Source organism: Oncorhynchus keta, chromosome 1 (genome assembly GCF_023373465.1).
Source record: "Oncorhynchus keta strain PuntledgeMale-10-30-2019 chromosome 1, Oket_V2, whole genome shotgun sequence".
Taxonomy (NCBI): Eukaryota; Metazoa; Chordata; class Actinopteri; order Salmoniformes; family Salmonidae; genus Oncorhynchus; species Oncorhynchus keta.
In genome coordinates this window covers 54,481,401-54,504,399 of record NC_068421.1, presented here as the reverse complement: position 1 = coordinate 54,504,399, position 22,999 = coordinate 54,481,401, and the positions used below count along the sequence as shown (strand labels likewise).

General features: G+C 43.1%; 2 protein-coding genes across 3 annotated transcripts in view; both read left to right on the top strand.

The window, feature by feature from the left end:
• palm1a (paralemmin 1a) overlaps positions 1-6,474 on the top strand; it is a 60,638-nt gene extending 54,164 nt beyond the window's left edge. Inside the window, exon 10 of the mRNA XM_052521196.1 lies at positions 1,082-6,474. Within this exon, the coding sequence (XP_052377156.1) occupies positions 1,082-1,686 (605 nt within the window). The 3' untranslated portion in view covers positions 1,687-6,474. The remainder of the gene's footprint in view (positions 1-1,081) is intronic.
• Positions 6,475-7,115: 641 nt separating this feature from the next.
• misp (mitotic spindle positioning) lies at positions 7,116-22,661 on the top strand. 2 transcript variants are annotated; one of them, XM_035776804.2, is made up of 6 exons: positions 7,116-7,264; positions 7,575-7,787; positions 14,156-16,577; positions 21,285-21,541; positions 21,770-21,808; positions 21,914-22,661. In XM_035776804.2, the coding sequence occupies exons 2-6, from the start codon at positions 7,728-7,730 to the stop codon at positions 22,001-22,003; spliced, it is 2,868 nt and encodes a 955-aa protein (XP_035632697.1). In that variant the 5' UTR covers positions 7,116-7,264; positions 7,575-7,727; the 3' UTR covers positions 22,004-22,661. The 2 variants fall into 2 exon arrangements, with proteins under 2 accessions (XP_035632697.1, XP_035632707.1); XM_035776814.2 differs by lacking the exons at positions 7,116-7,264; positions 7,575-7,787 and adding an exon at positions 9,050-9,198.
• Positions 22,662-22,999: the final 338 nt, after the last annotated feature.

The window sequence follows — 22,999 nt, the reverse complement described above, 5'->3', positions numbered from 1 at the left end:
ATTATATATTATATATTATATTATTATTATATTATAAACTGTCATCCATTTTGAAATCAGGCCACAACACAACAAAGTGTGGAATAAGTTAAGGGGCATGAATACTTTTGGAAGGCATTGTAATATCAGAAGAAGAAAACATTACATTGTAATATATGACCTGAGACAAGTCTACCTAAAATAATATTTATTACAGACATTGCTTGTCTGATCATGGCCACTGAAAGACAAACATCTTGTGGTTCAATAAACATGACAATGCATTTTCACTGGCATATAAAAGCTCATATAATGATTGCCTTGAATCCACTTATTGACGCTAGATATTATTACCTTGATATTACCACTTCTCGTAAAGTAAAATGAATAATTAAGCATAGCATGACACAGTGTTGCAGGGTAACCAATAAATCCAACCCTATTTATAGACCTGGTTTTAAACCAATAATTCTACTTCAATAGTTCAATTTGTGAACGTGAACTTGGGCTATTATGTATTGGCACAAAACACAGTCAGTACACTCAGAACTCATTTGAAATTGCACTTTTGGTGTCCCTGTCGCACCTGTTTTGATCGCTGACACAGACAACGAGCACTGGGCTCCTGATGCAGCAGCTGTGGCATTCGCTTTGTTTCCCCCCCTGCTCTCTTTCAGCTGCTCTCCTCTCCTTGTCTGCTTTCCTCGCTCACCTGCTTCCTTCCCTGCGACTTGACTGTGACTGCCATCACTGGTCAGCTACAGAGCACGTCATTGTTCTATGAGTGGAGGTTTGTGGGGAAAAAGGCATCGCATTAAATAGCCTCCCTCTCCTTGTTTCTCGAAGGATCTTAAACAATTGTATGGGAGCCAGGTGGAAGCCATAGGTCCATGACATTGCTTTGGTTGTATCAGATCATTCATGATTGCTTCAAGGAAGGATGCATTTTTTAAAGAATTTGAACAGGGCCTAGTTATCCATGCTCTCATGAGGAAGGCTCTGGTTATCTTCTGTCAATGACACATCTGTCTCTCTCGCTCTCTCTCTCTCTCTCTCTCTCTCTCTCTCTCTCTCTCTCTCTCTCTCCCTGTCTCTCTCGTAGTGGTACACGAGGTGAACGGGGAGAACGGGGTCCACCAGCTCAGCGCCAATGAGGTGGACGAGCTCATCCACAAAGCCGACGAGTCCATGATGAGCGACGCCACCACCGCTGGTGCCACCTCCACTGCCCCCGTCGTCCCCACCGATGCTGAGTTAGCCATGGAGCAGCAGACGACACCACAGAAGGAGATCACTGGCATGGAGGCCAAGGCGGGCGGCGCCAGTCCCCAGCCAGGTGGAGGCGAGGTGGAGGCCAGTGCCGAGAACCCCGTCACCATGGTGTTCATGGGCTACCAAAGCGTGGAGGATGAGGCGGAAACCAACAAGGTGCTGGGCCTGGAGGGCACCGTCAAGGCCCAGCTGGTGGTCATCGAGGACGGCGAGGGCAAGAATGTGACGGTGGGGCCCAACCCCGCCACTGTGACCGTCACCGAGGGAGGCACCAAGGAAGAGCAGTCGCCCCCGCCCAACGGCAGTGCCGCCGATCCCGTTAAGACCCCCCAGGAGAAGGCCCCCGTGGGGGAGAAGGGGGGCGAGCCAGAGGGGGGCGCCACTGAGCTCAACAATAAGGAAAAGCAGCCCTGCAAGTGCTGCACCATCATGTGAGCCACCGTTGTGTGGCCGCATTCCCCCCGGGACTTGACTTTTCAAGGAGAAAATGACAAACCAACAACAACCATAGCGTGAAAAAAAAACAACAAAAACTCATCCCTTTCCCGTTAGCCCCCCTCCCGACAAAAAAAGGCATAAATGTTCTGTATCTTTTGATAGCCGGCTGTTTCCCAACTTCATTCATTCATTCATTCTTGTTTTATATATTTCATTTCATTTTTCTCCTTTCATTCTTTTAACTTTTGTATGATTTTGGGTTGTGATTGAAACGGATGGTGCCAAAGGCGAGCCATCCCTGCGTTTTCACACTTTGAGGTTTCTGAGGGAGAGAGGAGATAGAAAAGGAAAGATAGAGGGAGAGAAAGACAGAGGAACTGGTTCGTTAACACACCCAGCATTGTCCAACAAGCTTTTTTTTTTAATGACATCTCTAATAAACCGTCATGAGTTTTGTAATCTTAACTTTCTGTATGAAGGACAGATATATGTCTCTATATATCTAAATATATAAATTCTTTATTTTAAAGATATATTTATTTGACTTTTTTTTATTTTTTGAAAAAGCCCTGACAGAAGCATGTTATACATTGTGCTTTCTGTCCTCTGCTAGTGCATATTAGATAAAAACATGGGGAAATATTTATGACTGATAAAGCTGTTAGAGAATTCTCTTGGATTTTGTTTTCCAGAAAGAAAGAAAAAAGAAAAGGGACTGTGGAATTTCTGAGACAGACACCAACCACACTGCTATTTGGAAGTGACATGCAATGAGACGTGATATTGATGACATCATTGTACTGTGTGCGTGTGTGTGTGTATGGATATCCGTGCGTGGGTGTATGAGCATGCATGGATGTGTGTTTGAATGTGTGTGTGTTGGATTACAATGGCCTCATTGGTCCTTATGTCATCCTACATTACACTACCCACAATCCCCATCACCTCTTTTCTTTCTGGAAGAAAAAACTATACTCGCTTATTTTTTTTGGTCATTTTCCTGCGCCCAAATCAACTACACTAGTTCGACAACACTAGTAATGAAATGAATAACATGTGTGAAGGTCTTTCATACCGAAGCTTGAGACTGATGAAATGAATGTCCCTGTGTAAGCCTTGACGTTTGTGTGGTTCACCCCCACTTAACTACATTACCAAGAATACAACTACCCCTTTAAAATAAATAATGCCTTTGTGATAACAGTATTAACTATTTTTCCTTTAACTCAATGACATAATCCAAGCTCTGGCTCCTGATGTGATGACCTACCAACAACTGTGTTTTGATATGATGGTCGGCCTGGACAGGCCCTTCCAACGTCCCAAAGATTTTCAGTTGGATATCAACTACTGTGGAATTGGTGCATAGAGCATAGTCTGTTGTTTTCAACCTTGGCACAGCAGCGCATATACTAAACTGTGTTGCAAATACTGTAAGAAGTTGCTCCATTCAGACTTTTAGGAGGAGTGCCATTTGGAGGGGGTTGGGGGTCATATTGTATGTCGCCCTCAGAGTTGGTGTGGGAGGAGCTTCACTTTAAGAGTATTTGGTTTCCTGTTTGAACTCTACTGTTAGGCCCTAGTTTTGTCATTTAAGGGAAACAAAACCAAACAAAAGTTGAAATAGGCCTACTTTTCATTCAGTGTATCTATCTATCAACATGCTAGGCCTGAGGCAAAAAACATGGAATTTCAAAATTTTTACAGTCCTAAAAGTTGACAGAATCCTTTTCCACAGGGAGTGGCAAATTTCGCTCCAAATTCAATGTTGCAATAATATTTTTTATTTTCCTCACAGATATTTTTTTTTGCGGTGTAGCTCAAATTGAACAGCTGTGTTTTACTTTTGTGTGCATTTTTGCTGCATTATGGGTGCCTGTAGCTATAGAATATTTTACTTCTTACTTATTTTTGCCATCTTGGAGCCAAATTTCCAGCTGAGCTGAGAGTCATGTTATTATTGTCCAGTGTATTTTTCCAGTGGTGAGTTGAGTCGCTTGAGTTGAATTGGTCAAGCTCGGAGCCAGATCTTTTCAACCGACGCACTGACACGTGGACCATGTAAACGTGGTCCATGTACTATTCGCATGCGGAATAAAACACCTTGGGTGATGTTTGCCTAATCCTCGTTTAATATTGTTCCATTGATATTTATAGAGCTCTATAGGTTATTTTGACGGTGTACGTCATTGGGCTCCCGAGTGGGGCAGCGGTCCAAGGCACTACATCTCTGAGCAAGAGGGCATCACTACAGTCCCTGGTTCGAATCTGGGCTGTATCACATCCGGCTGTGATTGGGAGTCAAATAGGACGGCGCACAATTGGCCCAGCGTCCCCGGGATAGGCCTTCATTGTAAATGAGAATTTTGTTCTTAACTGACTTGCCTAGTTAAAAGAAAGGTTAAATAAATAAACGTCTTTGTGAGGGTTCAAATCAAGAACAGGATGGACATTGATAAATAAAATAAACATCTGATAACAAGGTCTGATAAGCCTTATCAGAATAATGCTGGTGAATCCAGTACATTGTAGAAAAAAAACTAATGGAACATCTATTCATTTCATCGTGTAAAATATATCATGAAACAAATGTATTTTGCCAATCCCCTTCAATCCCACCTCCTCCTGTGCGTTCAAATGGGCAGGGCAATCATTGATATGCCGACACCTTCTCCAATATGCCGCTCGGCATCCAGCGAGGAGGAAGGAGCAGAAAAAGCTGACTCAGTGTACAGTCAGTGTACAGTCAATGTACAGTCAGTGTACGGTCAGTGTGACATGGCCTGACTCTCTAGACTGCTCTTTGTCTCTGTGAGTGGGCGCTGGTCACGACGAGGGCCACAGACATGTGCGTTACTCTATAGGACTGTCAGCACGGGGTTGTTGGTCTAGAAGTTGTCCCGACAAAAACACTGCCTTCGATCCGTTCAGACATCACTGAAGACCAGTCCTCGTCAAGTCACATTCCCACACTGCTGGATCCAAACCTATGCAAGGACTCCCATGCTAACGAATCACCATCTAGGTATATAGGGACTGGATAAGAGGCTTAAGAGGCTTTAAGGTCATCAGTATATTACACCAAACAATGATCTAAAGGGCCAAGCATTGAACCATGGTCCATCCCTTCCTTTGTATGTGTTTATATATGATTATGCCTTTTTATTTCTGAAATACTTTCTAGCTAACAGCTCACTACATATACAGTACATGTGGCTCAGTGGCTGTTGGTTGGCATAGGTTAGGTTGGTCCATATCAATATTAAAGGTGGGGTAAAGGATTTCATATGTTGGCACTGCCAACTTGGTTGCACATGACATGCTGGGATGGCTACATGTGGGTGGTGTGTTTCTGTGGTGCTAAATCATTGATACTGTCATATCTGACTGCAGAAGATGAGATATTATGTTAGATATTATTTTCTGCAACTTGTGTTTGAAGAAAATCACAGATATTTCTATTTTGCAATAGGAAACAGTAGCAAGAGTCATTTTGCTATAGACACCTCAACAAGGAAGTGATTCATTGGTACCATTGCCAAGATTATTTGAAGCAGAAACTGTGTTGTTTTAGATGTTTTTTATTTTATTTTAAGAAAACATTTGCAACATTCATCTCAAAATGGAAAAACATGAACCGTACAAATGCACTTAGGTTGATCGAACTGAAACGAATGGCGTTCCTGGTCTAACTATTCGCCCGTACTATTAGAGTCAGAGAGAACATTGGTGACTTTAGCGAAATCAAATTTGTCCATCCACTTCACAGTGAAATATGGTGGCATTTAAGTTGAAGATGCATGATACCTTCCTAATATGACGATAGAGGAAAGAATTACTCGCCACTTTCCGAAACAAGATGACAATGTTAATCGTGTTTGCTCTATTGGTGCAGCACATTTTGCCCCATCAACTTTGAGCTTCAAGGTAAACAAATGTCAATGTCGTTCTTATGAAGGGTAATGAATGCCAATGCCATTCTTATCAGGGGTAACGCATGGACACCTCCACTCGAAGTGCCCTCACTGAGCAGTAGCGGGAGTCAAATGCAGGGTCAAATATTTTTCTATCCCTAATGTCTAAGGTTAGGATAGGAGTATAGGGTAATCCGATCCTAGATCTGTGGTGAAGGGTAACTTTTACCTCGAGCTCCTGTTGAATACCCAATACCCTTCCTTCTTTGGCCCCTTCCTCTTGGTGAGCTTGGTGCAGCGGCAGTGAGGCTTGTCGCCCCTGGCAACCCCAGCTCCTCCCACTCTGCACTGCCTGCACTGTGGTGCATTGCTTGCTGTTTGGGGTTTCAGGCTGGGTTTCTGTATAGCACTTTGTGACATCGGCTGATGCAAAAAGGGCTTTATAAATACATTTGATTGATTGATGACTCTGCAGCAGCACCCCCTGTTGGTTCTTATCAATATTTACATTCCAGTTCTGGCTTTCTCTCTCTCTACACACCCCCAATGCCTTGTAGTCTGGCCCCCGGCCAGGCATATTTTTTGTAAATGCATATATAAATATCTACATATAAATGTCTTTGTGCAAAACAAAATGTCTGTCGCTCTCTCATCCTCTAGTGTAGACTCATAGATCCCTGTCCCTTCCCCAGTGACTCTGCGCTCATGGCAGTCAGTCAGTGGAGGGCCCAGGTAATAGAGTGAGTGCCCACAAACTGCTGCTTTCGTATTGCTTTGTTAGTTGTGAAGGTCTGCTTTCTTACAAATTGGAAAGTGCTGTAGAGGAAAGTGTTTGAAAAGACTAATAAAAATGTGATGTGCTTCAAAGGTCTCCCGGTCTCTGTTTTGTTTGTGTGTTCCCTCCCTCCATCTTGAAAATAGTTTTCACCTCAGTCAGTACACATTTGTGAAAGTGTGTCTGTGTGTCTTTAGCCTTGGTTCTTAGTCTAAGTTGAAATCCCCCTTGAGGTTTGCATCGATCTCGAAGGCCTGCATTGTGAAATCCTCACAGTCCTTTCCTATGAACGAAGGTCCTGCCCACTTATGCACCACAATGCAATGTTTTTACACTGCTAATCTAAGACCTGCTGCACCATTGTCACGGCCATTGTCATCGACACAGTCACCTGGCTACACAGTCACTGTTGGTAGATGTGGGACTGTGTGTGCGCGCGTGTGCACAGATGGCTCCTCTTTTGTCCGGGCACTTTGTGATGGTCAGCAGCATTCCATTGCAATTCCCCTGTCCTCAGCAACAGACATGGGAGCAGTCACGCCACCCAACGCTTTGTGTTCTGGAACCCCCCCTTACCCTCTCACTCCCTTTTCACCCACTCCCCCACCACAACTGGTCAATATCTCTGGACTAGCAGCTTTGATGGACAGGGTGTTGGGGGGGTGGGGGTGGGGGGGGAGAGTGACAGATACCGTTGGGGGGAGGCGTGGGGGGTAACAGGGAGGGGTCCAGTCAGGGCCAAACCACAGACCAAAACACCAGCGAAGTCCGGAGACCCAGCTGTTAGGCTTAACACAGTAGGGGATACGAGGGGGGTGCAGATCCAGACGACAGAACACCTGCTGGAGAACCCAGACGTCTAGGAGGGCAAGTCTAGAACCGAGAGGTGAGTTAAGGAATGGGGCAACGGGGGGTGGGGGTCTTTGATTAAGCTACTGACCAAAAAAATCGTATTCCTTGTGTACTCAAATATGGACATTTATGACATGTGTACAGTCATTTTTAATTGCCAGATGAAAAAAAACGTAAGGATTAATCAACCAAAAAAGCAACTGGAAGGTTCACCAAAATGTTAGTTTAATCAATGTTTTGTTTTATCATGTTCTGTCTTACCCCAAAACTTTGAATTCAAATTCAATGTACTGTCTTTCCCATTGTTGAGTGTTCTACCTCCCTCCCTCCCTCTCTCGTCTCAGAATGAGCACACCTGGCCTGAGTTGATCTTGATTGCCCCCCTGCACCTAGCCTTGAATCCTGTCACACAGAGAGCTACCTGAACACGTTCACCAACACGCTGTAACACACACAAGTGCTCTCTTACACAGATAGACATACACTCACACTGCAGGATGTTCAAGTACACCCCTCCATGGCAGGTGCTGTGTAACAGCATGGAGCATGAGACCAAGGTAAGACAACCCTTACCGAAAATACACAATGACAGGGGTAGTTACAACAATGTTAAAGGGATCCTGTTTGCAGGCTAACAATTTGTTTTGCTTTGACATTCTCCACCCCCCCCCCCCATTTACCAACAATCAACATCCCACACAGTTGGATCTGCATTGTTAATGTTTGTACCACAGCTGTTGCAGCCTAGATTCTTCCCACCTTTTCCATGATATTGGGAAATGTTTTTAACTATGGCGTTCATTGATTTAAATGTCATTTTGGACAAATACTTCTCAATAGTACCCATTTTTAATGTCTGATGTTTCATCTGTCATGCATTTGATTCCTAGGTGTAAGACCATAGTGGTGTGAAGTAGATCACAATCACAAACATTCCTTTTGCATTAGTAAGCTAAACTGAGATCCATATTATGTTTGTCATGACCCCTTCAAATGTTTATTCAGAGTGACAAAGTTGATTGAAATACTCTGGTGTAAATGTACAAGGTAGCCACTAGAGCGCAGCAAAGCTATGTTCAGTGTGAACCTTCCCATTTCTCAGAGCGAATGCCCTTTTTTATATGGAATGCCCTCTTATCAGGGGTGTAATGCACCCCAAAAGTCTGAGGGGACACAAAGTATGTGAGCATGGCTGGGGGGTGAAAGACACCGGAAACAACTTTTTTTCCTGCCATCTAGAGCCATAATCATTATTTGATGTAAAAAAATGTATTTCTTCTGCATTTCTAAGTAATGAACATTTTGGCCATGATGACTCAAGCTCTTCCACTGGAGGAGCTGTAGCAGGGACATCCTCTCAGGTGAACGTCAACCCCAAAGGAAGATTATTCTTTAACAGTCCACAGGCAACATACTGATGATGTCTCAGTACTTTTGATGTCTCATACTGATGATGTCTCAGTACTTTTGATGTCTCATACTGATGATGTCTCAGTACTTTTGTGTGTTCTGTTTTTGTTTCCTTATGAGACCAATGATAGGTAAAGGGAATGGACATGTTTCCGTAAGTTTGCCAAGTCATGTCATGAAGGAAAGGAGAAGAAGGAAGCTTCTGTACTGAGACACAAAATTATCACCAGGAAATTAGCCAACTCATTCCCTTAGGCCAGGGTTCTCTGACAAATAATCAACTAATTACGGACTTCAGTTTGGACCACAGGTCATTTTTCATCTGGGTCGTCTTGTTTGATTTGCCTTGGTGACGTGAATGGGTTTCTCTTCTCTCCCTACCTTTGTCATAGCGGTTTGTCAGTCTTGTGCACTTTTCGCTGTTCGGTAAGAGGGTGTGGCTTGGATAACTGACATGATATTGGCTGAACTTTGCCTGTGCTCGAGGGTGCTCAAAAGACCGAGAGCGGGAGACACAAGACAACAAACTTGTGTCTTGTTTGCGGTATACTAATTAAGGTAGGGTTCATTACTTAATTTTCCCAAATTAACTGTACTTTTGATCCAAATGCATTTCAATGGCATTATCGATACTTACATTATCTATGAATTGTAAGCACTTCAGTTAAGTGGTAGTTGGGTGATCAGGTGCATTAGCTTAGGAGACACTATGGTTGGATTTTCCATCTTGTCACACTGTCTACATTACTGAATAATGACCTGTACTTATTTTCAAAAGTTGATGTCAAATGAAACCCTTGTGCATTGACTGAGGGAAGTAAGCCTAATGTAAGTCTATTTCCCTATACACTTTTTTGTGTGTATCAAGTAATGTCTCCATGTTTCTCCAAATGCTACAGCCTACCCTATTTGAGGAGGACCTTGTATACCCTGGTCTCTGTAACTACACAACCTATACCCATGGGAACACCATCACATTGTTTATTTGCTAAATGTTCTCTCACTTTTTTTTTTTGATTAGTAGAGCTCTAATGATCAGTTGGCATGGTTGTCCTTCCAAGACATGAAAACTAGTTTGAAATCTGTATGGTTGACAGACCTAAGCTGTAGGGTATGACAACATGTATTTGGGCATTTATTTCAGACAGCCTGTGTGTGTGTGTGTATGTATATATTAGCCTTGAATAAGTCTGAATGTTTTGATGGGGACGACTTCTGTGGCAATCTTTATTGCGTAATTTGTTGTTTTATCTTGTGCGCTACATGCAACTTGGCCTTAGTTGATCCATGCCACAATAGGCACTTTACTGACAGGAATTAGTGTGGTGTGTACACACACACACACACCAGTGTGAGGTAAGAAATTAGTGGAGGCGAGGACACTTGTGTATCTCCTGTCCCCCACCGATCACTCCTCTTCTCTCTCAGCCAATGAGCAAAGGGCAGAGGAGCCGATTCCAGAAAGTGGCGCTGAAAAGAGCTTATCAGGGGTACACAGTCCACTGTCACACAAGTGGTCACATGCGCGCATACACACACTGCAGGCTGCCTTAGAACTCTTGGGATAGTGCGTTACTTTTTAACCCAAAATGTATGTATATTTGCTGAAGAGCTTATTCTGAGGTCAGCCAAACGTCTTGGCATCTCAGGGAAGGTTAGGACTGGGTAAACCCCGGTCCATTTGTCTAGTGTTGTGCATCTGTCATGATTAGTTTAATAATTCTGTGTCAGCAGGGTTACAATGACAATTGTGAAATGCAAAGATTGTTTTGTCAATTGAAATTACAATGTTGAATGGAGTGGAAGCTTCCAGGGGCTATAGGTTTTACTCATTAGCCAACATGCTCGAATAGCAGTGAGCATGTTATGCTAGAGTATGCTGCTATGCCAAAAGTGCTATAGAGATTCTAAGTGATTACTGCTAGTTGCCATGAAATATTTTCCTTTTAATCCTTTGTGTGGCATATAGAAAATGATTGACAAGTCAACCCGCCATTGCTCCCAGCCTCCAGTGTAGTTAGTTCTACATCAGTCGAGTGAAGAGGAACTCATCTGTTTTCATTGGCCAAGAGTATCTAATATCCTGCTTCGGGTGTCAGTACTCCCACCTCCAGATGAGTTGTGTGAGTAAGGAGTGAACACATTCCTCTCTCTCCCTCATTATGGTTCTTCATGTATCTTCTGACAACTAGGCACTTTGAAAAAGGAATTGTAGCTGCACACTCCAGGTCTCACTCCAGGGCAGGCTTCTCCAACCCCAGTTGTAACCAATAATAACCAGCTAATTATTTTAAAAAAGGTAGCAGTGTGGATTACCAGTCAGTATCTGGTGACCACAATTTGCCTCATGCGGCGTGACACATCTCCTTCGCATAGAGCTGATCAGGCTGTTGATCGTGGAATGTTGTCCCACTGCTCTTCAATGGTTGTGCGAAGTTGGTGGATATTGGCGGGAACTGGAACACGCTGTCGTACACGTGTTGGACATAATGCCAAATTCTCTAAAACAACGTAAGGAGGCAGCTTATGGTAGAGAAAGTAACATTAAATTCTGGCAACAGCTCTAGTGGACATTCCTGCAGTCAGCATGCCAATTGCACGCTCCTTTAAAATATTTCTACGTTGTGACAAAACTGCACATTTTAGAGTGGCCTTTTATTGTCCCCAGCATAAGGTGCACCTGTGTAATGATCGTGCCATTTTATCAGCTTCCTGATATGCCAAACTTCTCAGGGAGAGAGATTATCTTGGCAAAGGGGAAATGCTCACTAACAAGGATGTAAACACATTTGTGCACCAAATTTGAGAGAAATACACTGTGTGTGTATGGACCATTTATTTCAGCTCATGAAACATGGTACCAAAACTTTACATGTTGCGTTTAGATTTTTGTTCAGTGTAGTTATTATCAACCATTATCAATTTATTCAAGCAATGGATTAATCTTAAACCTGCAGACATGTACCTAGAGCAGGGCTCTCCAACCCTGCTGCTGGAGAACTACCATCCTGTAGGTTTAGGGCATCGTTTTATAAACAATCTGTGACCAACAGATACATCTATCTATATTCCCAGTCACGAAATCCATAGATTAGGGCCTAATGAATATATTTCAATTGACTGATTTCCTTATATTAAACACTAACTCAGTAATAAGCTACGGACAACGAACACCATTTTACTGATGGCAATTTGAATGCACAGAAATACTGTGACGAAATCCTGAGGCCCATTGCGAGACTTGTATTCTCATGTGAAATCATTGATTAGGGCCTAATGAATATTCTTCAATTGACTGATATCCTCATATGAACTGTCCCTCAGTAAAATCGTTAATTGTTTCACGTTCCATTTATATTTTTGCTCAGTATATGAAAGCTTGACTGTATGAGTTGTGCCGATTTAAAAAATAATAATAATAATAAAAATTAAAACAATTTTTAAAAAACAATCCATGTACAATATTATGAATCGGAATGTCTTGGCTAAGACGGGCACAGACAGTGTTTATGGCTCCTCATAGAGACCTTTATACAGTATCACAGCAATGGATCTGGTAATCCTCCATACAGAAACTTCAAGGTTTGCAATAAATAGAGGTCTGACTGAGATGATTGAACCTTGTGTGTCATTCCCTTGCATACCAGCTTAACATTCCTTAGTTGCCTTCTAGACCAATGCAAACATCTTTTTTTTTAGACCATCTCACACATTGGTTTGTTCTACATTTTCCCAGTTTGAGTTCCCGTGTCTTTCCTGATCAGCTCGGTTCACTGCAAACATGGTCTCTCGTTCTCATGCATTACATATTAAGCTGTAAATGTTATTGGCAACTTGTATATTGGCATTCCAAAGAAAATCTCAGCATCCTGTCTTGCACAACTTTTTAAAATTTTATTTCCCCTGTTAAACAGATTCCTGTAAACCATAAACCCCTGAAGTGTTATGCAACTCATTTCATCTTGGTGGCACAAGCCGTGTTCTGTAATATCTGTGACGTGGTAATAACAGCCATTGTCACTGTATGCAAAGATTTTTCAAATGTTTTATTTCACCTTTATTTAACCAGGTAGGCCAGTTGAGAACAAGTTCTCATTTGCAACTGCGACCTGGCCAAGATAAAGCGTAGCAATTCGACACATACGACAACAGAGTTACACATGGAATAAACAAAACATAGTCAATAATACAGTAGAACAAAATAAAACGGTCTATATACAGTGAGTGCAAATGAGGTAAGTTAAGGAAATAAATGGGCAATTAAACACTGGAATGGTAGATCGGCAGAAGATTAATGTGCAGGTAGAGATACTAGGGTGCAAAGGAGCAAAATAAATTAATAAATACCAGTATGGGGATGAGGTAGGTAGATGGATGGGCTGTGTACAGATGGGCTATGTACAGGTGCAGTGATCTGTAAGCTGCTCTGACATCTGGTGCTTAAAGCTAGTGAGGGAGATGTGAGTCTCCAGCTTCAGAGATTTTTACAATTCGTTCCAGTCATGGGCAGCAGAGAACTGGAAGGAAAGACGACCAAAGGAGGAATTGGCTTTGGGGGTGACCAGTGAGATCTACCTGCTGGAGCGCGTGCTGCTATGGTGACCAGTGAGTTAGTACTACAGGATGCAAATTTCTGTTTGAACAAGCTTGCCTTAGCTTTTCTAACTGCCTGTGGTATATTTAATATAATAATAATATAATATATGCCATTTAGCTGACGCTTTTATCCAAAGCGACTTACAGTCATGTGTGCATATATTCTACGTATGGGTGGTCCCGGGAATCGAACCCACTACCCTGACGTTACAAGCGCCATGCTCTACCAACTGAGCCACAGAAGGACCATATTCTTAACTTCCCTGAAAAGTTGCATATCAAGGGGGCTATTCGATGCTAATGTGGAACGCCACAGGATGTTTTTGTGCTGGTCGAGGGCAGACAGGTCTGGAGTGAACCAAGGACTATATCTATTCCTAGTTCTACATTTTTTTGAGAGGGGCATGCTTATTTAAGATGGTGAGGAAGGCACTTTTAAAGAATAGCCAGGCATCATCTATTGACGGGATGAGGTCAATGTCATTCCAGGATACCCCGGCCAGGTCTATTAGGAAGGCCTGCTCGCGGAAGTGTTTCAGGGAGCGTTTGACAGTGATGAGGGGTGGTCGTTTGGTCGCAGACCCATTACGGATGCAGGCAGTGATCGCTGAGATCTTGATTGAAAACAGCAGAGGTGTATTTGAGGGCGAATTAGTTAGGATGACATCTATGAGGGTGCCCGTGTTTACTGATTTGGGGTTGTACCTGGTAGGTTCATTGATAAGCTGTAGCTACTCAGTGTTTTCAATAAAATATTGAATTGTAATTATGATAAATTGTTAGAATTATTTGGACAGTGGAGGGCTTGTTTGATTGGTTATAATGATCCAGTTGCCACTTGACCATTTCATCTTTCTTAATTATTATGTTGCTTAAGTGTTGGCTTATTTGACTTTTTTTTTTTTTTAATTGATTGCAGAGACTCTCAGTTGCTGCACCTGACGATTCCCAGGAGGAGGGAGACCAGATAGTGTGCCAATCACACCAGCTTCCTGCTGCAGAAATCTCACTGTCTACACAGGAAGACACCACATTCCAAGGAACCATGGAAAGCACACCCAGAAAATGGGTGCTTCAGCCCATGTCACCCAAACTGGAGCTGGCAGTAGACCTTCGCACCATGCTCAGCCCCACCACCGACGAGCCCTTTAGTCTGGACCGGAGCTGGATCTACAACCGGAATGGCAACCCTTCGGCTTTCAGTTTTGACAGCATCTCCGTGACCCGCACCCAGTCCACAGTTATCGTATCCACCCAGCAGAAGGTGTCTCGGGATGTGGTGGTGCAGGCCAGGCAGGTGGCGGTGTCAGAGGAAGATTGCGGCAACACCAGTGAAGACTGGCAACCCAGTAGCCCTAGCAGTGCAGGGAGCACGGGCTCCCAACGTGGCTTCTACTCCTTTGTGGATGATCCGGTGAGCCCCGAGGCGGAGATGAACGAAGCATGGATGGTGTCCCCAGAGAGACAAGCCAAGTTGGCGACCCTGAAAGAGGAAAGCAGTTTCAAACTGCAGACATACGCCGGTGGGAAGAAGCCAGGGAGTCTGTTCGAGGACGACGAGGACTCCCGCTACCAGGTGAACACCAACGGTGCCCAATTCAAGGCGGAGGAGGAGGAGAAGCAGCTTAGGCAGGAGATCATCCACAGTCAAGCCCCCAAAAAGATTGCCACATTCAGAGAGCAGTGGAGTGCACTTGAAACCCTGGATCTCAGCAAATCACCCAACAAGTTGCTCGAAGGGTTCAGCTTGTGCTACGGCCCAAGCAGCACCAAATCTGAGTTCACACCAGCAGCTGAGCCATGCACCATCGACAACGAACAGATCAACTTCAGCGCAGCACGGGAGCAGTTCCTAAAGATGGAACAGTCGAGGCTCAACCCATTCCTACAGAGTCCCAGCTCTCTAAAACCACAAAGACTGTGGCAGTCAGAAGACAGCTTGCTGTCACCAAGGAGTGAGAAAAAAGACTACCACTCTGCGGAATGGTTTAACCAAAGTCTGACCCCAGTGAAACGTCAGGACAAAGGGGAAAATGTCGCTGGCAGAAAGGTGTACCGCACAGAGGAGAGGGTAACCAAGAGGCAGAGTAGCCTGTTTGATGACCTTGACTCTGGGCTGGAGGATCTATCGGGTGACACCAGTGTTGGCTACACAAGTGACGGAAGCATGTCCAATGACAACCCTCAGACAGAAAGCAAGGGCACCCAACCGGCAAGTGGTTACAGAGAGACGCCCATAGAAAGGGAGATTCGTATCGCTCAGGAGAGAGAAGAGAGTCTTCGGCGATTGCGGGGCATCAAGCACACCGACGTCCAAGAGATGGTGGAGGTCAAGTCTCTGCTCTCCCAGCCTACACCGCCACTGATGCCTGTCAAGGCAAATAAGAAGAACCGGGTGAGCTTCTTCATCCAGCGCGAGATCAAAAAGGACAGCCAGAGGGAAGAAGACTTGCTGCACCAGGGGAGAGTCCCCGGTCTGTATGACCGGGGAACTCCTCAGGAAATGGAGGATCGGAGAAAGATCTTTGAGCTTAGAGACCAATCTGGAGCCGAGGTTGAGACGATGAAAAGGACTTGGTCATCACCCAGGGTCATTGTGAGGAGTAGCAGCTCAGATACGGAAGGCTACCCTTCCCCTTGCTGCCCTCACCGGCACTCCAAAGAGACCGAGTTGTACATCGGCAGCATGAGCGCCACTCCAAGCGTCAATACGACCAGCGAAGGCTGGAGTTCAGAGTCCCAAGACCTCAATAGAGTACTGACAAGCAGCTTCCCAGAGGAGAGCGTCATGTTGAAAGGGAATGAGACCAGTAAGGCAGAAAGCGCTCAAGTCACAGTGGTGGTGAAGACCAGTACTAGTGAAATAGTAAATTACCCATCGTGGTTAGTGGAAAGAAAGAAGCCAGTTCCAGCCAGAGGCTCCTCGGCTAAAGAAGCCTCCTCTTTGTCATCCTCCTCACCTACACCCACTGCGTTTGCAGTGCAGGTGTCTGAACCGAGTGATAATCCTGTTCCAACCTGGAGGGCGCACCTGGATTCTGGCGGCCTGCGACATCGAAGACCAAACGCTCCAGATATTATCCAGAAGGAGATTGAGGAGGATCTGAAACGTGAGCAGGAGCTCCGGGAACTGCGGGAATCCAGTGGCCTGTCCGCCTCTATGGAAGGAAGCTTGGACTGTATAGAACGAGACGCTAAAGACTCATGTCAATCGCAAAGCCTGCGAAGAGTCATTGTGGAACAGGAAGAGTCTGTCTTCTCTGAGAGCCCTTCACTTCCAGTAGAGCAGACGAGCTTGGCCAGATGGTCCTACTCATCTATCACTCCAGTATCGATGCTAGGTAGGATGGTTCAATTCATTTATCCATACACAAATCTATACAATTACAAGACCACCTAACAGAGGAATTATTCATGATGGCAATATCTTATACTTGTTTTTGGCTTGATTTATTAAGCAAATGTCTACATGCACCAATTGTCAAATGTCCTCACAATTCTAGCTTTTAGTGGAATTTGTTTGTCTTGTATACTGCTGGCTTTCTTAGACTGGAAGACATGACAAACTTAATTAGATCCTGTACTTTGGTCATATATGAGCAGAGGAACCAATGCTGTGTTACCAACCATGATTAATCATTGACACACAGGCTATTACTTTGCATCAAAAAGGCTCAAATAAGTCAGATAAACAGAACAGTGAAAGTTTAATAATTTATTCTTTAATTTCTACTTTTCCTGACACACTGAAATTGTGGTTCAAGGCCCAGTGCGGTTAAAAGCGTGCTTGACCTGTGTTCTATACATATTTCCACATTGAGGTTAGAATAATATTGTAAAAATTATGATAATGCCCTTTTAGTGTAAGAGATGTTTGAAAAGACCACCTGAAATTCTTGCCTGTTTTAGTGGGATGAAGTGTTGACCTGCCTGGTGACATCACTAGGTGGAAAATTAGTTAATAGACCAATAAGGAAGAGTTCCAAACCGCTCTGCCAGTAAGAGCTAGTTTCAGCTTTGCCCTCCTCACTCAGACCACTCCCAGACAGTCCTAGCAAAATTGTCTGAGATTGCTTCTTAGCTAATAACAATTTATGTTTCTTTTTGACTATTTTAATTGAAAATAATCACAGTAAGGTACTAAATTATTACCCAGAAAGGATTTGATATTGAGATTTTTTTTTAAAAATTTAAACGGCTGCACTGGACCTTAAGATTATTCTACCTCCAGTCACATTACAGGGGCAATGCAGCTGTCTTTATCTCAATATCAAACAGTACCTTACTGTAATAGTTTTCCATAAAATTGGTCAAAAATAGCATTTTAGCAAAAACTTTCTCAAGCTAAAATGTAGCTAGGACTGCAAGCAACACTCACGACTGAGTTCCAAACTGCCTCTGGAAGCAACGTCGGCACAAGAACTGTTCGTCGAGAGCTTCATGAAATGGGTTTCCATGGACAATTAGCTGCACGCAAGTCTAAGATCACCATGCACAATACCAAGCGTCGGCTGGAGTGGTGTAAAGCTCGCTGCCATTGGAGCAGTGGAATATGTTCTCTGAAGTGATGAATCACGCTTCACCACCTGGCAGTCCGACAGACTAATCTGGGTATGACGGATAAGAGGAGAACACTACCTGCCTGAATGCATAGTGCCAACTGTAAAGTTTGGTGGAGGAGGACTAATGGTCTGGGGCTGTTTTTCATGGTTCGGGCTAGGCCCTTTAGTTCCAGTACCGGCAAATCTTAACGCTACAGCATACAATGACATTCTAGACCACTGGAGGCAACTCCAGTCCCCGAGGGCCTGATTGGTGTCACACTTCTCCATCCCTAGCAAAAACAGCGGATTAATCAAATTGCATTCTAAACTGAAGATCATGATTCGTGATTATTGGAGTCCGGTGTGTTAGCTGGGGCAAAACTGACACCAATCAGGCCCTCGAGGACTGGAACTGCCCACCCTTATTCTAGACGATTCTGTGCTTACAACTGTTTGGGGAAGGCCCTTTTACTGTTTCAGAATGACAGTGACCCCTTGCGCAAACCAAGGTCCGTACAGAATTGTTTTTGTCAAGATCGTTGTGGAAGAACTTGACTGGCCTGCACAGAACCCTGACCGTAACCCCATCAAACACCTTTGGGATGAATTGGAATCAGTGCCCGACCTCGCTAATGCTCTTGTGGCTGACTGGAAGAAAGCCCCCGCAGCAATGTTCCAAATTGTAGTGGAAAGCCTTCCCAGAAGAGTAGAGACCAACTACATATTATTGCCCGTGATTTTGGAATGAGATGTTCGACGAGCAGGGGTCCACATACTTTTGGTCATGTAGTTTCATATGTACAATATCATACAAAACACAGGAAAAACATAGTTTTGACTGCACTGGGCCTTTTTAAAACTAGTGTTACGGCAAGATGTCTATCAGTGTCCATTTTCATAGTCAAGTGTGTACAATGGTATGACTACAATTCGGCTATCTTCATGTACAGTGCCTTCAGAAAGTGTTCATACCTGTTGACTTATTCCACATTTTGTTATTACAGTCTGAATTCCAAGTAGATTAAATGTATTTGCTCGCTCACTCTACATATGTCAAAATTAAAACGTACATCTTTTTTTATACATATTTATGCAAATGTATAAAAAATGAAATGCAGAAGTATCTCATTTACATAAGTATTCACCCCCTTGGTCAATACTTTGTAGAAGCAATTTTGCACCGATTTACAGCTGAGGGTCTTTCTGGGTAAGTCTCTAAGAGCTTCCACACCTGGATTGTGCAACCTTGGCCCAGTTTATTATTTTCAACATTTTTCAAGCTCTGTCATATTGGTTGCTAGACAACCATTTTCAGGTCTTGCCATAGATTTTCAAGTAGATTTAAGTCAAAACTGTAACTCGGCCACTCAGGAAAATTGTCTTCTTGGTAACCAACTCCAGTGTAGATCTGGCCTTGTGTTCTATGGTGTTGTCCAGCTGAAAGGTGAATTAATCTCCCAGTGTCTAGTGGAATGCAGACTGAACCAGGTTTTCCTTTTGGATTTTGCCTGTGCTTAGTTCCATTCAGTTTTTTTTTATCCTGAAAAAATCCTTAGTCCTTAACAATTACAAGCATACCCATAACATGATGCAGCCACCACTATGCATGAAAACATGGAGAGTGGTGCTCAGTAATGTATTGGATTTGCCCCAAACATACATGAACACTTTTTGTATTTAGAATAAAAAAGTTAATTGCTTTCTGACTTGTTGCAAACAGGATGCATGTTTTGGAATATTTGTACAGGCTTCCTTGATTCATCCTCTGTTTTCTCCTATCACAGCCATTAGTCTGTTTTTAAAGTCCCCATTAGCCTCTTGGTTTTTTAAAAAGCAGGGATTTCACCATCTACCAATAGGTGCCCTTTTTGCGAGTCCTTGAAATCCTTCCCTGGTCTTTGTAGTTGAATCTGTTTGAAATTCACTGCTCGACTGAGGGACCTTACAGATAATTGTTTGTGTGGGTTACAGAGATGAGGTAGTGATAAAAACAATTATGTAACACAGTATATCCATGCAACTTGCTAATCACATTTTTACTCCTGAACTTGTTTGGGCTTGCCATAAAGGGATTGAATACTTATTGACAAGACATTTCAGCTTTTCATTTAACATAATTCCACTTCCTACTGAGTTGTATGAATATATTTATCCCCTTATTTCCCAAATGTTTTAAACTATTGCATATAGCTTAGTAGAACCCCTCCGCCGGCTTAGACAGGGCTTACTCTTATGGGTTAAATATGGTTGCGCATGTGTATTGCTCTAATAACCTTCCGCATATGAACACCGCCTTAATCATTCTCCTGGTCAAAAAATAAGTTTGAAAATAATTTGCAAAGCCAACAGATTAGAAACTATTCTTCCCAAAATAATACATTCTGATCAAAAGGGTTTTATGAAAGTCTGACACTAGTCAACAGGCGCCTCTTTGACATCATGCATCTCGCTTCCCGAACAGAGTCAATATGACCTTCCTGAACTTGGCACTCGAGGAATTCGGTTTTAGTACAGCTATATGCAAATGGTTTAAACTTCTCTCTAGCTCACCACAAGCCTTGATAATTCAGTTCAGTTGTATAGGCATCCGATTTGCAAAATAAGTCTTTACACTGATATTCTGATGTTCGTACAAGAACCCAATCGATCATTAGAACACGTGCTCTCGACAATCAACATATTCAGCAGTATATCAGGATATCAGATTAACTGGGACAAACCCGAGATCCTCATAAATGTATTTAACTGGAACTCTGGCCAAAACTCTCCCCTTCAGATGGTCAGTCAATCTGAGATGACCGTGTCTTAAAGTAATGATGGACTGTCTTTTCTCTTTGCTTATTTGAGCTGTTCTTGCCATAATATGGACTTGGTCTTTTACCAAATAGGGGGTTTCTTCTTATATACCACCCCTACCTTGTCAAAACACAAATGATTGGCTCAAATGCATTAAGAAGGAAAATAATTCCAGAAATGTAACTTAACATGGCACACCTGCTAATTGAAATGCATTCCACCTCACGAAGCTGGTTGAGAGAATGCCAAGAGTGTGCAAAGCCGTCAAGGCAAAGGGTGGCTACTTTGAAGAATCTCATATTAGAATATATTTAGAATATATATATATATATTTTTTACACGATTCCATGTTTTATTTCATAGTTATGTCTTAACTATTCTTCAATGTAGAAAATAGTACAAATAAAGAAAAACCCTTGAATGAGTAGGTGTGTACAAACTTTTGACTGGTAGTGTGAGGTTAATTTGCACCGTATTAAAAATAACAATTCCACTTTGACATTATAGGGTTGTGTGTGTAGGCCAGTAAAACAATCTCAATTTAATCCACCTTTAAATTCAGGCTGTAACACAACGTGGAAAAAGTCAAGGGATGTACTTTCTGAAGGCACTGTAGTTTTCATGTTGCTTTCGACTTACATTTCAAATGTACTCTTAACACAATTACAAGCATATGTGTTAACTCAATGTTTCTCCCCCCTGATAAAGTGGACAGCGCATCTCGCTTTTCCACCTCTATTCGTCCCACTGCCCGTCTTCCCTCCTTTTCCATAGTCACTGCCCAGCCATGGGGCTCCCCAAGGCCCAGCTCCCCTGTGGTGAGCAGGGTTGCCCCCCTGTTGCCTGCTAGCCCGTGGGTAGAGATGGGTGGCTCCCCTGGGATCCCCACACAAAAAGGCCTGACCGAAACACTGCTAGAGGACTTTGAGGAGAGGAGAATCAAACTGAAGCTGGAAGAGAATGCTGTGAGGAAAGACTGTAGTTATTGATGCTGTCTACATACATTGAAAATCCATTATAGACATAAGACATTTAGGCACAGTTTGGAAAGAAATACAGCAATATGCCTACAAAATAGTACTGATAGTGTTGGCAAAACCATGTACATCTTGTGAGACTTGTCAATTCATAGGTTTTGTATCCTACAATGACAGTGTGCTAGTTGTTGAATTCGACTTTTCTGTTACCTCTAGTATGCAGGAATTCAGCCTACTGACGATGTGAACAATGAAGTAAGTGGTTGCTCTTCTCTCTGCTGATATCCATTGATTCATTTGTCTCCGAAGGCCTTTTATCACAGGTCCAATATGATATTGATGCTATTTCTTCCATTGCAGGTCTTGGAGGCGACCCGTGTCACCAGGCACAAAAACAAGCGGGCACTGCGCTGGGAGGCTGGCGACTACACCAAGGAGGACAGCCAATGAGTCCACCAGCCTTCTCCACTGGAGGGTGAGCGAGCATGGAAAGGAGAAGAGGAGATGGAACAACAGGCATTTTAGGGAAGTTGTCCCATCTCAGCACATAAGAATATACTCCGTCTACACACTACCTGGCTGAACTAATGATTGGTCAACTTTGTGATAAACCCCCCCCGTCCATCATCTGCCACCTGAGCATTGCCCTGACTAGGGCAGGTACCCTTACACGATTTAGAAGCGAAAGGTGAACTGAAAAATATGTAATAGATGAGACAGGTTTTTAGCTGAGGCAGAAAATGGAATGGAAGTGGAATTTAAGAGGAGTTCTGCGCCTGCTTAGAATGCATTGCCTTGTTTTGGGATGAAAAGGTGTATGAGTTATTTTTAAGTCTGGCAGTCACTGCTAGGTAGCTTTGATTAGGCCCATCCGCCCTCAAAAGGCTGCATAGAAAATGAGTGAGGGAGTTATTTTTGTCTTGTCAGTTGTGCTTTGCAAAGCAAAAACAAGCAAGAAACCATCGGATATCCATTATGTATTTAATAAAGTAAACATTTCCAAATCAATATCCAGTCCAATGAAGCACTTGCAGTAGTCTTCAGGAAATGTTGACTTTGGTCTAATTTAATATGAAATAATATCTAATAAAGAGTTAGCTACAGCTGATACCAGTATGTTTGTGTTCTTAATTGACTTGTATGTGCCGTGAGAGCAGAAATTTGTGCAAGACTTGAACCCGCCAGGTTCTTAGGTAATGTGTTTATAAAAATATTTAAGTACTACTAAAGTTGTTTTTTGGGGTAATTGTACTTTTACTATTTTATATTTTTGGCAACTTTTACTACATTCCTGAATAATTTACTTTTTACTACATACATTTTCCTTGAAACACAAAAGTACTTGTTACATTTTTCTTAGCAGGACAGGAAAATGGTCTAATTCATACACTTGGCAAGAGAACATCCCTGGTCCTCCCTACTGCCTCTGGTCTGGCGGACTCACCA

Coding starts and splice junctions, on each gene's coding strand:
- misp (XM_035776804.2), top strand. CDS start 7,728: ATGTTCAAGTACACCCCTCCATGGCAGGTGCTGTGTAACAGCATGGAG. Junction 7,788..14,155: donor GCATGGAGCATGAGACCAAG/GTAAGACAACCC, acceptor AATTGATTGCAG/AGACTCTCAGTTGCTGCACC. Junction 16,578..21,284: donor CACTCCAGTATCGATGCTAG/GTAGGATGGTTC, acceptor CCCCTGATAAAG/TGGACAGCGCATCTCGCTTT.